General features: G+C 44.3%; 2 protein-coding genes across 2 annotated transcripts in view; one reads left to right on the top strand and one right to left on the bottom strand.

Moving 5' to 3' along the window:
- LOC130284873 (major centromere autoantigen B-like) overlaps positions 1-15,542 on the top strand; it is a 348,234-nt gene that overhangs the window by 217,915 nt on the left and 114,777 nt on the right. The window lies entirely within an intron of this gene.
- On the bottom strand, positions 6,902-9,564 carry LOC130285335 (olfactory receptor 1361-like). The gene is made up of 2 exons (XM_056536692.1): positions 9,451-9,564; positions 6,902-7,867 (listed from the first exon to the last, which is right to left on the bottom strand). The coding sequence occupies exons 1-2, from the start codon at positions 9,562-9,564 to the stop codon at positions 6,902-6,904; spliced, it is 1,080 nt and encodes a 359-aa protein (XP_056392667.1).

Below are 15,542 nucleotides of genomic sequence, written 5' to 3'. Positions count from 1 at the left end.
ACAAGTTTAATCCTACTAATCCCCTACAATGCTGGCGTTGTGGTGGCTGAGTTCGGTGAACCTATCATATTTTCTGGTCTTGTCCACTGATAGCTAGGTATTGGACTGAGGTGGAATGCATACTCTCTACTGTTTTTCAAGTTCCAGTCCCCCCCCCCCCCCCCCAACCCTACGGTGTACTTTCTCCAACTGTCCTTCCCCCTTCTTAACAAAATGCACATGAAACTTCTTTTTGTCTGGAAAGCCTTTAATTACCAAGTTTTTTAAGAGAACTTCTCCTCCTTCCAACCATGAACTTATAGCTCGCATAAGGGATATCTAATCCCTGGAATCGCTCACTGCTTCCTTGAACAACAATATTGATGCCTTTCTCTCTGTTTGGGATCCATTAGACCGTTTTTTTGTGATCTGCAACCTACATAATCTTCCCTTCCCTCTCATCCCCTTCTTTTCCCCCTTAGTTTCTTTCTTCTATTTCTTTTTGTCCTTCATTTTGTCCGTTCTTGTGTATGCTGGTGTATCTTCTATTTGCCATACTTCAGTTGTTTTACTTATTTCTGTTTGCTGCATCTTATTTTACCTGATGCTTTTTACACATCCTGATGTTACAACCTTTGTAATAGTGTTATATTGTTATATACTTTATCGTTTGCATGATTGATACTTCCACACGTTTCTTGCATTATTATTTTTTGTACTTCATAAATTTTTTACAAACATTTTCAATAAAAACTGCAGTTGAAAAAAAGGATAGGGAATAGGTTTTTGATCACAAGGTGTCCGACTGCTGACACCCACTACGGTCTCCTGCACAGCACTCCGACTCTCCCCTGTAATGGAGTATGTCGACACCTGCACGAAGCCGTGGCCTACATGCCCCCTCCATGTATCTGTATTGGAGAGCCAGAAATACGCTCCATTCCTGGGGAGAGACGGGGTGCCGTGCAGGAGACCGCGGGGGTCTTATCCTTTGGAGAGATGAAAAGTTGTCCTGTACCACAGTACTCCTTTAATGATAACATTGCATGAACTCATTTATTAAGGTGTAATGAAAACAATGCAGTTTATTTCTTATTTCTATTTATTTATTTATTTATTTAGCATTTGTAATTTCTGTTGCTCACCATTCTATAAAAAAAAAACATATCTTATCATCGTTACATCTTTTAATATATATATTTTTTTTTTACTACTTTGGCACAATAGAAACAGTTTTCTTTATTAAAGAACAATTGTGTTTTCGTATTTGTATATTTGTTTGTGCAAAAAGGGCAAAAAAGTTTTTACTTTTTATTAGAACTATTTGAAATGCATGTAATGTTTTCATTTTCATGTAGTTTCTTGCTTGCTTTTACGTTTTTTGGGAAGTGGATTATCAAAATTTGGAAATTGTTTTCCTCAAATTATTTTTTAGAATCTGTCGGGTCAACTCTGCTTGCCACACGGTGGAGTTGTTTGTGAGAGGTAAACCAGAAGCGTCAGTGACTTTGGGGTCTTCTCCATTTGGAATTTTCCAATGTACTTTGCAGATGCTTTATTTGGACACAACAAAGATTTTGGTTCAGTCTATGAACTTTTTGGGACCAATATGCTTTACTCATTAAAGGGGTACTACAGCCTAATTTTTTATTTTATTTATCCTAGCTGCCACCATTAAAATAATAAACTTTAACTTACTCTCAGCCACTCCTTTGGTCCAGTCATGTTACGGTACGGGTACAGGCTTCTACCTGTTGCCAGAGGCTGATGCATCACATCGGGTCCCAAAACACTGCTCAGCCTATCACCAGCCGAGGAGTGACATCACTTCAGCCGTTGAATAGCTGAGCGCAATGTGACGAATGTGGTTCTAAAATCAGGAAGAAGTCCTGTGCCAGAGGATGGGAAACTAATTCCAGCAACACTGGGGGAGCGGCGGAAGGTAAGTTAAAGTTTATTATTTTAATGGTGGTAGCCATGGTATATAGTATAAAAAAAAATTGGCTGGAGTACCCCTTAACCTATAACCACATGCACAATTTTCGCTCTTAGTATACAAGCGCATTGGGAGAGGTATACAGCAACCTTATAGTGACAATATATATATATATATATATATATAGATAGATAGATAGATAGATAAATATCTTTGTTTATTTTAGCATTCAAGTGCATATTGAGCATTTTTAAAGCCATCTTAGGAGTAAGTTTTTTTAAGAGATTGCATAATATTATGTATGCATTGTAGACGTGCCACGTATTGTGTTCTGTTTTTTTTCTATATTCAAGGGTGCTGTGCAAGCACCATGTCTATTGTATTTATACATTTTGTTACTTTTAGATATTGCATGCTATCTTACATATTAGGGAAAGTCTTCGCTTTGGCCTAGAAATGCGTTATGATGATAGCAACACAATAAAGGAGATTTGTAAAAAAAAATATAACTTGGGGCTTAAGTGGTTTTGCACCAATTATCCAGATTCTTTTTTTTTCCTGTTGAACCATATATCCTACTATCAGCTGTCAACTGAACTGTTATCTTACCTCTATATGATCACTGTATCATGGTAATACTGGTCTTAGTATAGCCTTTTTTTATTGACTAACAGTATGGTAATTGTCACGATGCCGGCTGGCGGGTAGTGGATCCTCTGTGCCAGAGAGGGATTGGCGTGGACCGTGCTAGTGGATCGGTTCTAAGTCACTACTGGTTTTCACCAGAGCCCGCCGCAAAGCGGGATGGTCTTGCTGCGGCGGTAGTGACCAGGTCGTATCCACTAGCAACGGCTCAACCTCTCTGGCTGCTGAAGATAGGCGCGGTACAAGGGAGTAGACAGAAGCAAGGTCGGACGTAGCAGAAGGTCGGGGCAGGCAGCAAGGATCGTAGTCAGGGGCAACGGCAGGAGGTCTGGAACACAGGCTAGGAACATACAAGGAACGCTTTCACTGGCACAATGGCAACAAGATCTGGCAAGGAAGTGCATGGGAGGAGGTTAGATATAGTCAGGGACCAGGTGGGAGCCAATTAAGCTAATTGGGCCAGGCACCAATCATTGGTGCACTGGCCCTTTAAGTCTCAGGGAGCTGGCGCGCGCGCGCCCTAGAGAGCGGAGCCGCGCGCGCCAGCACATGACAGCAGGGGACGGGAACGGGTAAGTGACCTGGGATGCGATTCGCGAGCGGGCGCGTCCCGCTGTGCGAATCGCATCCCCAACGGCCATGACAGAGCAGCGCTCCCGGTCAGCGGGACTGACCGGGGAGCTGCAGGGAGAAAGACGCCGTGAGCGCTCCGGGGAGGAGCGGGGACCCGGAGCGCTAGGCGTAACAGTACCCCCCCCCTTAGGTCTCCCCTTCTCTTTATCGGGTAACTGCCTCCCCTGGGATGAGGACACCGGGAAAGGATGGAGGGATTCCTCAACGGCAGGCAGAACCGCAGGAGTAGGAATGGGGAGAGAGGGCAGAGGGCGAGACCTGGCACGGGGCAGTGTGACACCAGGACGATGGCCATGAGGGGACACAGAAGCTTGCCTGATGGAACTGGGAGGGGGGGAGGGGCATTTCCTGTGGCAGGCAGAGTCCTTAATGACCTTAGGGGGACCGGATACAGGAGGAACCACAGGGTCACGGCAGGGAGTACTGGGAACCGGTTGAAGGCAGTCCTTGGAACAAGAGGGACCCCAACTCTTGATCTCCCCAGTGGACCAATCCAGGGTTGGGGAATGGTGTTGAAGCCAGGGTAGTCCAAGGAGAACTTCAGAAGTGCAATTAGGAAGGACAAAAAATACAATCTCCTCGTGATGAGGTCCGATGCACATTAGGAGGGGCTCCGTGCGGTAACGCACGGTGCAATCCAACCTGGCTCCGTTGACCGCGGAAATGAGGAGTGGCTTGACAAGACGGGTCACCGGAATGCGGAATTTATTCACAAAGGACTCCCGAATAAAATTCCCAGAAGCTCCAGAGTCCAGGCAGGCCACGGCTGAGAGGGGAGAGCTGGCTGAAGTGGAAATCCGAACAGGTACCGTGAGACGTGGAGAAGCCGACTTGGCATCAAGAGACGCCACACCCACGAGAGCTGGGTGCGAGCGTGCGTTTCCCAGACGTGGAGGACGGATTGGGCAATCCACCAAAAAATGTTCAGTACTGGCACAGTACAGACAAAGATTCTCTTCCTTACGGCGATTCCTCTCTTCCAGGGTCAGGCGAGACCGATCCACTTGCATGGCCTCCTCGGCGGGAGGCCTAGGCGCAGATTGCAGTGGAGACTGTGGGAGAGGTGTCCAGAGATCTAAGTCTTTTTCCTGGCGGAGCTCTTGATGCCTCTCAGAAAAACGCATGTCAATGCGAGTGGCTAGATGAATGAGTTCATGCAGGTTAGCAGGAGTCTCTCGTGCGGCCAGAACATCTTTAATGTTGCTGGATAGGCCTTTTTTAAAGGTCGCGCAGAGAGCCTCATTATTCCAGGATAGTTCAGAAGCAAGAGTACGGAATTGTATGGCGTACTCGCCAACGGAGGAATTACCCTGGACCAGGTTCAGCAGGGCAGTCTCAGCAGAAGAGGCTCGGGCAGGTTCCTCAAAGACACTTCGAATTTCCGAGAAGAAGGAGTGTACAGAGGCAGTGACGGGGTCATCGCGGTCCCAGAGCGGTGTGGCCCATGACAGGGCTTTTCCAGACAGAAGGCTGACTACGAAAGCCACCTTAGACCTTTCAGTAGGAAACTGATCCGACATCATCTCCAAGTGCAAGGAACATTGCGAAAGAAAGCCACGGCAAAACTTAGAGTCCCCATTAAATTTGTCCGGCAAGGACAGGCGGAGGCTAGGAGCGGCCACTCGCCGCGGAAGGGGTGCTGGAGCTGGCGGAGGAGATGGTTGTTGCTGCTGTAGCTGCGACTGTACTTGCTGTAGTTGTGACTGGAGTTGCTGTGTCATGGTGGTCAAGTACGACAGCTGGTGATCTTGTTGCGCTATCTGTTGCGACTGCTGGGCGATCTGACGAGCTTGCTGGGCGACCAGCGTAGGGAGGTCAGCGACAACTGGCAGAGGAACTTCAGCGGGATCCATGGCCGGATCTACTGTCACGATGCCGGCTGGCAGGAGGTGGATCCTCTGTGCCAGAGAGGGATAGCGAGGACCGTGCTAGTGGATCGGTTCTAAGTCACTACTGGTTTTCACCAGAGCCCGCCGCAAAGCGGGATGGTCTTGCTGCGGCGGTAGTGACCAGGTCGTATCCACTAGCAACGGCTCAACCTCTCTGGCTGCTGAAGATAGGCGCGGTACAAGGGAGTAGACAGAAGCAAGGTCGGACGTAGCAGAAGGTCGGGGCAGGCAGCAAGGATCGTAGTCAGGGGCAACGGCAGGAGGTCTGGAACACAGGCTAGGAACATACAAGGAACGCTTTCACTGTCACAATGGCAACAAGATCCGGCAAGGAAGTGCATGGGAGGAGGTTAGATATAGTCAGGGACCAGGTGGGAGCCAATTAAGCTAATTGGGCCAGGCACCAATCATTGGTGCACTGGCCCTTTAAGTCTCAGGGAGCTGGCGCGCGCGCGCCCTAGAGAGCGGAGCCGCGCGCGCCAGCACATGACAGCAGGGGACGGGAACGGGTAAGTGACCTGGGATGCGATTCGCGAGCGGGCGCGTCCCGCTGTGCGAATCGCATCCCCAACGGCCATGACAGAGCAGCGCTCCCGGTCAGCGGGACTGACCGGGGAGCTGCAGGGAGAAAGACGCCGTGAGCGCTCCGGGGAGGAGCGGGGACCCGGAGCGCTAGGCGTAACAGTAATATTCTTCAGTCACTTTATAGTGGTAGTAGGCATGTTATGGAGCCATTATTTAGGCCATATAGTGGTATCATTAATAAGATTGTTTTTTGTACATTGAGATTTGTTCAGTAATAGCATGAAGTAATATATAATGACTGTATAATGGTAATATTTGTTCCTGGTACAGCTGTATTCTTTGATAACTATAGATGTACGTAAATAATGTTCTATGTAGGAGAGACATATAAATTATGGTTTTGCCTACTGAATTTTTAAGTTCCCCAGAAGTGCTATAGATTGGCGCTGGAGCTCTCTGCACGCCTCCTTCTGAACTGACTGTGTTTGTTCAATAGTTCGGCATTGCAATTTTGCTCAGGGATGCCCATTGTCTTAAACTGGCCCTGATATATTCTGGACAAAGATATGCCAAACCGACACCTTTTGCTATAGTAAAGTGACTGAAGGGCACATTGGCATACACATTTTTTTTAATTTTTCTCTCTTAATGGTCCTGTAGCAGGTATGTTTGCTTTCTTGCTCTGACAGCAGCTCCAGACCCTCCTGTTCAGCTGCGGTGTCGACCGTTGCGGTGATCATCCCTGGGCCAATAAGAAGGATTGGACAACTAGCCAATTGTGTCCAGCCATAGTGACCACACCCTCCTGATCGATTTTAGCTGCACTTTGCTTTCACACATTTGCCTGAGATAAAGGATTCTTCCTTGTCCCTGGCTCTAGTTTTAGCTGTCCCATGTATCTATATATACTTGACTCATTCTCTGACTCCTCTTTTGCTTACTGTATCTGAATTGCAACACTTTCTTTGTTACCTATGTGTCTTGTTTGTCTCTAATTATTTGATTGTATGTGCTTTCCCTGTCTGTCTTTTTGCTGTGATGTTGTTGGTTAACCCTTTGTGCCCTGACCTGTTCCCTGATTTCTATACTGTGTTTGCTTGATACTTTGACTTCACTGCACCTTAGAAGCGTAGGGATCAGCACCGTAGATGTGGGCACCCAACAAGGCCGGGACAGAGGTCATGACACAGTATGAGGCTGCACTCATCCCTGTCCAGCTTAACACCTCCAGAAATTGAATTCCCTTTTGTAAAATAAGTGTAATGCTTATTTAAGGAAATGTTCTGAAGTTTTTCTACTTCACTTTTTGTTTTAATTCTTGTCTGCTCTTTAGAATATATCTTAACTTCATTAACTTCAGCAATGCAGATTGTACATTGGAATTCTGTAGACTGTAAATGATCGGATTCATCATGGGGGTGATAGTTGTATAAACTATTGTAAAGATTAAGTCCAGAATATCAGAGTAAGGTGGTATCATATACCCTATTAGGCATGTCCCAAAGTAAATACAGACAACAATGATGTGGGAAAAGCAGGTGGAGAAGGCCTTTTTTCGGCTTTCTTTTGACTTCATCTTAAAGATGACAGAGAAAATGTTAATGTAAGAAATAAAAGTGCACATCAAAGGAATAAAGCCCAAGACCAAAATTTCTATACCTGCTATTACAAACAGCATTAGTGTTCCTGTGCAGGTTGTCTTTGTTAGTGACTTCACATCACAGAAGAACTGGTGGATGATGTTGGAGTGACAGGAGGTCATGTATAAAACTGTGGTTAATAACACTAAAGAGTTTATAAAGGCCACTGGCCAAAACCCAATAGTGATCAGGATACAATTTCTCCGACTCAGGATACGATGATAATGTAAGGGGAGGCAGATAGCAACATATCGGTCATAAGCCATAATGAAGAGAAGAATTTCCTCTGCAGTCGCTACAGTAAAATAAAAGTACAACTGAGTATAACATTGTGAGAAGGAAACAATATGATTCCCAGACAATAATATGTGCAGTAATTTAGGAACCGTGACCGATGTATAAAATATGTCTACAATTGACAAATTACAGATAAAGAGATACATTGGTTTATGTAACTGAACATCCAGACATATGGCTGTGATAATGGAAGAATTGAGAAGAACTCCGACCAAATATATCAGGGAAAAAAAAGTGTAAATGAGCGGTTTATTCCTTGTCTGTCCAGAAAATGGTAACATATAAAAACATTTATCCGATGTTTCATTCTTCATTGGTTTTCTCTAAAAAAGCAAACAAAAGAGAAAGTCAGGGTGCTGTCACATATAGTCGGCAATCCGGCTCAGTACTGATCAAAATTGATGACAAAGTGTATAAGTTCCATGTTTTCTGGAGCTCAGTCATTTCTGCAGAAGGGAAAGGGGAACACTGCAAGACATATTACCCCACCTGACGTCCTGAATGAGAGTTCAGCAGGCAGTGGCGGACTGGTGAAAGTTGTAGTAGCAAGAGGACAGGACAACAGGCAGTGGCAGATTGGTGGGAGTTGTAGTAGCCAGCAGACAGCACAGAAGGCAGTCGTGGACTAGTGCGAGTTGTAGAAGCCAGTTGACAGGACAGCAGACAGTAGTGGACTGGTGCGAGTTGTAGTAGCCAAGCAATATTGGACTGATGGAGTTGTAGTAGCCAGGGGATTACAGGTAGTGATGGACTTGTGAGAGCTGTAGAAGCCAGCGGACAGTATAAGGTGGTGGACTGGTGGGAGTTGTAGTAGCCAGAGGACAGCAGGCAGTGATTGACAGATGGGAAATGTAGTAGCCAGCATACAGCAGGCAGTGGCAGACTGGTGGGACCTGTAGTAGGAAGGGGAATCGCAGGGGTGGTGGTGGGAATTATGAGTTGTGTATGTGTAAGCCTGGCTGGTAGTAGCAGCAGCAAGGGTGGAAGTTGTAGCCAACTTACAGAACTCAGTGGTGGACTGGTGGAAGTTGTAGTATCCAGCATACAGCAGGAATTGGTGGACTTGTGGGAGTAGTAGTAGCCCAGACAGCAAACAGTAATAAACTGGTGAGAGTTGTAGCAGCCAGTGGGGTTGGTGGTAGTACTGTTTAATCAGTGACATCTGTCACAAGAGGTTTAAATTCCTCACTGATCCTTACCAAATTTTCCACATTGCTGGCAAACGCTGCCACCTGCCACATATGCTACACTAGATGGTGGATAAGACAGGACACCAATGGCAAACTGGACAAGTTCTGGTCAATGGTCTAATCTGATGAACTAGTAGTCCATGGGATGTGGGATCATGGTTTCTGTCGAAAAAATGGCACAGCTCAGTTATGCATTAATCTAGTTATTCAGATGAGGGTGTACATCCCTTTTGGGATGATTCATGTCAGGTTGGACAAATACCGGACGTTAAATCTTTGTCATCATGTACTCCAACATAAAGATGCTGCTGCTCCTGCTTCTTGGTGGGGTAATGCTGGCAGAGGGAGTGGAGCGTTGACTAGTTCAGTGGGTGTTTGGTGCTGGAAAGCTGGGGCAATCTGGCTGTGTAGCTTCTCCCTCTAAAAATCCAATTCATCCTACGTTTTAGAAGGTGAAAACATTTTTGGCTTTATTCCAAAGGGTTTAAGAATGTGGCTATCCAGTATCCATCTCTTTCCTTCAAGTACACAATATACCTGTCACTGTGCAAGCAAGAAAGCATACAGCTTGTCATCCATACAAGTTTTTCTGAGTGCCCGACTTGTTCTGCCTCCATACTATACTATCAAGGTTGGTAATCCTGGTCCTCATCATCATCCTCCTCATCATTATCACTGCCACCTTATGAGGGTTCCTCGTCTCCTATGCCTTTTACAGATTCCGTCTCCAAATTATCCTCCTCAGGTCCCATTTTCTTATCCCCACCATCCAACTCCTCCTTAAGAAGAACATTAATATTGCTACCAGCTAGATGTGAACCTTCCTCCATTCCGCCTTCCTCAATCATCCATGGGAGTGTTTGCTTCAGAAGCGGCATAACATCACTAATTCTAATATTGTCCTTGCTGAAAAATCTTGTTTACTCATTGAAAGGCCTCAACATGTGACAATTTTCTCAGATTATCTGCTAATGACTTAGCTGAAAGTCACACTAGCTCCAAAAATTGTCTGTTTGCTGCATTAGGAAGTCTGACACCACTTTTCTCTACTGGTGCAGACGGTCCAATGTGTAATCTTGAGTTCCACCATGTTGGAATGTTACAAATGAATTGGCAATGAGGAAGACTATTTTGGCGCTGTAGGTGAAGAAGGGCCTATTTAAAAACATAACAACAGCTGAACTGAGCATAAACTTTCCTGCACAAAGCAAGCACATCCCTGAGACTGCCACAATTTTTTAAGAAACATTTGACTACAGGATTTAGCACACGTACCATACAGGGAAAGTGTGTCATGCCAGCTAAACAGACTGCTTTTACCATGCTTGTGCCGTTATCGGCAATTACATTTCCCAATGTCGAGTAGAGAGGCAGTGTGACTTTGTTGCAGACATAGCAGCAAGTGGCATTTCAAGCCCAGGCTTAGCAGATGTAATACAGCATGGCAGTGCCTAACTTTGCATGGATAAAAGAATTGGGACAGGAGGGTAAGCTACACTCTTACCTGTGGGAGAGGATGCCAGATGTCTGTAAAGGAGGAACTGCATGAGGAGGAGGAAAGATGGGTGGTGTCAAAAGTTGAACTGGAACGGCACAACAGTGGAGGTTTCACTACTATTTCCTGGCCTTGTCATGATGGAGCCTTGTTCTGCAGGATGTTGACCGTAAAAGACATGCATGGGCCCTTGCCATAGCCTTTCTCCAAGTATCCGCCATGGATGCACTGTGCTGTGCACAAACAACTGCATGGTTGTTTAATTTGTGTTTAAAAAAGCTGCCACTAGGTGTCTCCCTACTTGTCTAGAGCACATTTTCTGTGATCTTTGGATTCTTGCTTGCCTGGCAGAAGTCCAAAATCAGGAAATGCTGAGGTGGTGTGTGCAGCATTATTCAATCATAGCTCACCTCACACACTGTACTGCTATGGGCTGTGTATAGCAGAGTGAGGGAGGAAGTTTTCCCCTGTATGGCTTCAGATGATGTCACGGCCTGCTGGGTAACACCCCTTCCCAGTCTGTGAATCTGACTGAGACTGAGCAGAAAATACAGAGCAATATAAAGGTAAAAAACTAAAAAGTTATAAAAATACAGGCAGGGTGTGGGTTATCATGATGGGGGCAATGAACTGGGAGGATTATAAAATTTAACAAGATCATGAGAGGTATTCTTTAAACGTGTCAACCAGTCCATAATGGCCGTAGTATCCTCCCCTACACACAACCCCTGGAAGACAGTGAGAACTTTTGCTTACTGATGCAGTAGCTACTACTACAACCAGCCACCTGGCTGCTGCTACTTCTACTGTTGCTGGTAATGGCAGGGATGCTCTGTCCTCTTCCCCAGTCCAACAATTCCTATACCAGACAAATTTTTTTTTTAACAATGATTTGGAGGTAATTTTTTTGTTTTTGGGGTGATTAGTCATATACTAGTAAACTTTTACTTTTAACACTAGAAAAGCGTATTTATGTAAAACCAAGCTAAATCCAAAAAATGCACATAACTTTTCCTTAGCTGGCTATGTCTTGCTCACTCTCAATGCTTTTAAATGTGTAGTTATGTTAAACACAGGTAAAAACACTTAATGTTCGATTGAGCACAGAAAATACAAATAATTTAGCCTTAGACAGCTATTCCGCGGTGACGGTCAATGCTGTTAAATGCATAGTTGTGTTAAACCTAGGGAGAAATACCTAATGTTCAGTTTAACCCAGACAATACAAGTAACTTAAACTCAGATGGCTATGTTTACCTTAGGTAGAAATACTATGGGACTCCTTTACTATGGCTCTTCTTTTTTGTAGAGTTTTTCGTGTCACAGGTGTCTCACACCAGAATTTCCGATAAAAAAAATATCCAAAAAAACCTACTAACTCTCCACTTTACTAGACTTTACCCTACAAAGGGGCATGGCCATCAGGGAAAAGGGGCGTGCCTAAAAAAAAAAACTACATTTTCTAAAGAAAACTAAAAAAGTTACTGATGTTTCCATATAAAATATGATGGATTTAAGCTCTGAAAAACCTGACAGCTCAGAGCATGTGTAAAAAAAAAAGCAAAACGTAGGGAAAATAGTCAAATACAAGACACAATAGTAAATACTATGGAAAAATACCTGTCTGAAACAAAAACCCACAAAGAAAACCATACTCTACTCTTAGTAAATAAGGCCTATTATGCTTGATTAAACTGTGAAAACACATTTAACTTAGCCGTATGTGCGTTTTCCATGGCCACAACACTATTAATATGTATTTATGTTAAAATACAGGTCAGCCCACTGCTTTGCTCAGTTTGATTGGTATTGTAATGTGATTTTGTAGGCCTGTTCACTACTGGCTGGGATTTGTAGTGCACCAACTGTACACAGCACTGCAGTTGACAGGAGGTCACTGTTTGATGTCATCCCACTGATCAATACTTTGTTCTACTTGTAATGTGATAACTTTTATGGGCACGTTCACTGCTGGCTGGGATTGGTAGTGAATCAACAGCACACAGCACTTACGGTAGCAGGAAGTCACTGTCTGAGATCATCCCACTGGTGAATGCTTTGCTTGCTTTTGAATTCTAAAAGACTTGTAAAGGATTTCTGGGATCAGTAGTACTTGCTTTCTCTACGCAAAATGGCAGCTGCAATGCAGTACTTGGAGCTTTATTTGGTGGTAATTTACATCCTTTTGGTGATTTGTGCCAAAGTATATGACTTTTTAAAAAAGTTGCAGTTTTGTAAATCCCTGACCACTGCAAAAACACAGCTCAAAACACTACCACAGCAAAAAAAAAAAAAAAAAAAAAAGAACACATGTAAATGAAAAGTCGCACAAAAAGTCCATAAAATGCACTGCGCCCAAAGATTGTGCCAAATTTATGTTAGAAAACCAGAGTAAAATGCTTCATAAATACAAGGACCTATCTCATTAAAATGACCAGTTCTCCTCCAAACCAAGTGAGTCTGACTCTGGATTTTGCAAAGACAAAAGGGAGAAATCCAGGGTCGGGCTCATGAGATATCTTTAGAGATGACTGAACCGATCCTGGAAAACCTGGTCTCACTCAGGACTTTAAGGTAAATTCTGCTTGAAGAACTTTCAAACTTTGCCAGGCTCGGCTCACGCGAGCTTAGCATTGGCGCTTTTATTAGCAGAAGGAATAAGGAACACATAGCGTTTTGGCACCTAAATGAATAGAGAAAGCACTAGGAACAATGAGATGACTTTAGGGTAGCCCACCATATCTTGCAGCTTATAGCAAGATCGCATGACCCCGGTTATCAATCATTGTTTGTATTTTGTAATATACAGATCCCAGGCCAATTAGGAGACAGAATAAATATGTGTTTAAGAGACTGATAAATTGGGAGGGAAAGAGGGTGTGGGCGAGTTCAGGGCTTCATCTTCTCCCTGCCCTACGTGTCACCTACCCAAAAAGTATTTATTATGAATAAAAACTATGCATTTTAGGCTAAGTTACATGTATTTTCTGGGTTTACTCAAACATATAGTATTTGTACTGGGTTCAACATAAATATACATTAAAAGCATTGAGAGCAAATGTGGAATGCCCACTTTAGGCCAAATTGTATGTATTTTCTGGGTTCAATCAAACATATAGTATTTATTATTTAATATAAATTTGCATCAAAAGCGTTGAGAGTAAAAGTTTCTCTGCCACTTGAATACTTGGTAAGTTGTGAACTGGTTGATTCATTGTTGGTAATCTCAGTAGGAGGAAGAGTTTGACAAGGTTGAGCCAGGTGTCAGTATATGCCTTATCGTCTACAATTACATGGCTTGGTGGAAATGTCCGTTCTGGAAGGTCTGTTCCATCATCTTTGTCTTTGTTCCCCCCCCCCCCCCCCCCACTAGTGCTAAGCAGAAGGATAGCAATAGACATAAGAAAGAGTTGTGTGAGGACAGTGAACTTTTGAAGCGTGTTACAAAGGTGGTGCAGGGGGAAGCAATGGCTGAGCATAGCACTAATGGGATTGGTGGGGGTAGGCATAGTGGTGATGATGTAAGGCATCATTGTGAATATGCTGAGGGAAAAGAGCCATGATCAGACATTAGAAGTTCATGTTGAGAGGAGTGGTGGGGACAATGAGAAAGAGTTTGATGATGATGAAGTTTTTGACAGAACGTGGGAACCAGTGCACTTAAACGGGCACCAGGAGTGGTGAAACAACTCCTTATTTCTCCCCTGTGCTCCTTTTTGATGAGCAGCCAGAATGGGACAAGGACAAGATGTTTGTGCGCACAACACATCTCAAGTGGCATAGTGGCTAATATTTGCAGGGGTGGGGTCTGGAGTGAGGCATTAGGCGGCGACCTAAGTCGCCTAGTGGATAAGGCACCTCTGGACGTTGCAATCAGCGCACCCCTGGCTGCTTCACTAAAGAAATACATCCCCAGCTGTTAAATGTGCCACTGGAACACTTGATTGCAATAATATGCCACAAGGACTGGTGCAGGTGCAGAAAATGGGCTCAAATCTCCTTTTAGGTCTGTATGTGCACCTCCCACCAATCCACCTCTGTCTGCTGTGCACTTTCTACTACCACTATCATTAGTCCACCACTTCCTTCTTACCACTGGCTAATACGGCTCCCACCAGTCCACCAATGCTTGCTGTCCGCTTGCTACTACAACTCCCACCAGTCCACCAACCTTGCTGCTGCTACTATCAGCCAGGCATAAACAACCCATGATCCCCAAAAAAGGATAATTTATTTTGCTTTTCATACAAAAGATTTTTATTCTTTACTCTTTTGGGACAATAATCCTGTTGCAATTTCCAAAAGGAAGAATTTTTAAAATGCTTGGAAGAGCCATTGTGCCTTCCAATACCATTGTGCATTTTAACACCAGCAGGCACCTGCCAACATTTTAGTGCCTAAATATCAGCTAGTACAGTGTGTTTGTAGAAAAGCTGTCAGTTACCACAGGGTAACTTTGACATTAACTTAGCTAAAAAAAAAAAAAAAAAAACTTTATAACTACTTGAATAGTTCCTAGGTGACCCTAGCAGTGCTATACAGGTCTTTAAAGGGGAACTCCAGTGGAAAACATTTTTTTCAATCAACTGGTGCTAGAAAGTTAAACAAATTTGTAAATACTTCTATTTAAAAATCTTTATCCTTCCAGTACTTATCAGCTGCTGTATGCTCCACAATGCTCTGACCACAATGCTCTCTGCTGACACCTCTGTCCATTTCAGGAACTCTCCAGAGCAGGAACAAATCCTGCTCTGGGCAGTTTCTGACACAGACAGAGGTGGCAGCAGAGAGCACTGTGGTCAGACTGGTAAGAACTACACAGCTTCATGTGTAGCATACAGCAGCTGATAAGAAGGAAGGATTACTGGAAGGATTAAAGGGGTTGTGCGCTGCCCTGCAGTTCGGAGCTCCGCTCACAGCGTCCGGAAGTTCATTACTCCGAACACTGTGTGCGAGCATCCGTATTCGCGGCCGCCGGGCGTGACGTCACACCCCGCCCCTTCATGGCATCTCGCCCGCCCCCTCGTGACGTCACGCCCGCCCCCTCTACCAAAGTCTATGGGAAGGGGGCGTGACAGTGCACAACCCCTTTAAGAGTTTTAAATAGTCATTTACAAATGTGTTTAACTTTCTGGCATCAGTTGATTTAAAAAAATAATAATTCCACTGGAGTACCCCTTTAAAGTTTTTAGGCAGTGTTATACACGTGTTTTACGGTAAATTTCATTGCCAGTTTGTGAAGAAGCTGTTTGTTGTGAAAATAACTTGTTCAAAAATTTCGCCAAGCATGCTGGGCCAAACTGTAAAAAGTTC

The sequence above is a fragment of the Hyla sarda genome, chromosome 8 (genome assembly GCF_029499605.1).
Source record: "Hyla sarda isolate aHylSar1 chromosome 8, aHylSar1.hap1, whole genome shotgun sequence".
Taxonomy (NCBI): domain Eukaryota; kingdom Metazoa; phylum Chordata; class Amphibia; order Anura; family Hylidae; genus Hyla; species Hyla sarda.
The sequence above is the reverse complement of the archived record's forward strand: the minus strand, read 5'-3'. Positions and strand labels throughout refer to the sequence as shown.

What these genes read in the sequence shown, in the direction of transcription:
- LOC130285335 (XM_056536692.1), bottom strand. Translation starts at nt 9,564, where the DNA reads ATGGAGGAAGGTTCACATCTAGCTGGTAGCAATATTAATGTTCTTCTT. An exon ending in ATAATTTGGAGACGGAATCT is followed by an intron (nt 7,868 to 9,450) that starts GTAAAAGGCATA and finishes TTGCTTTTTTAG; the next exon opens with AGAAAACCAATGAAGAATGA.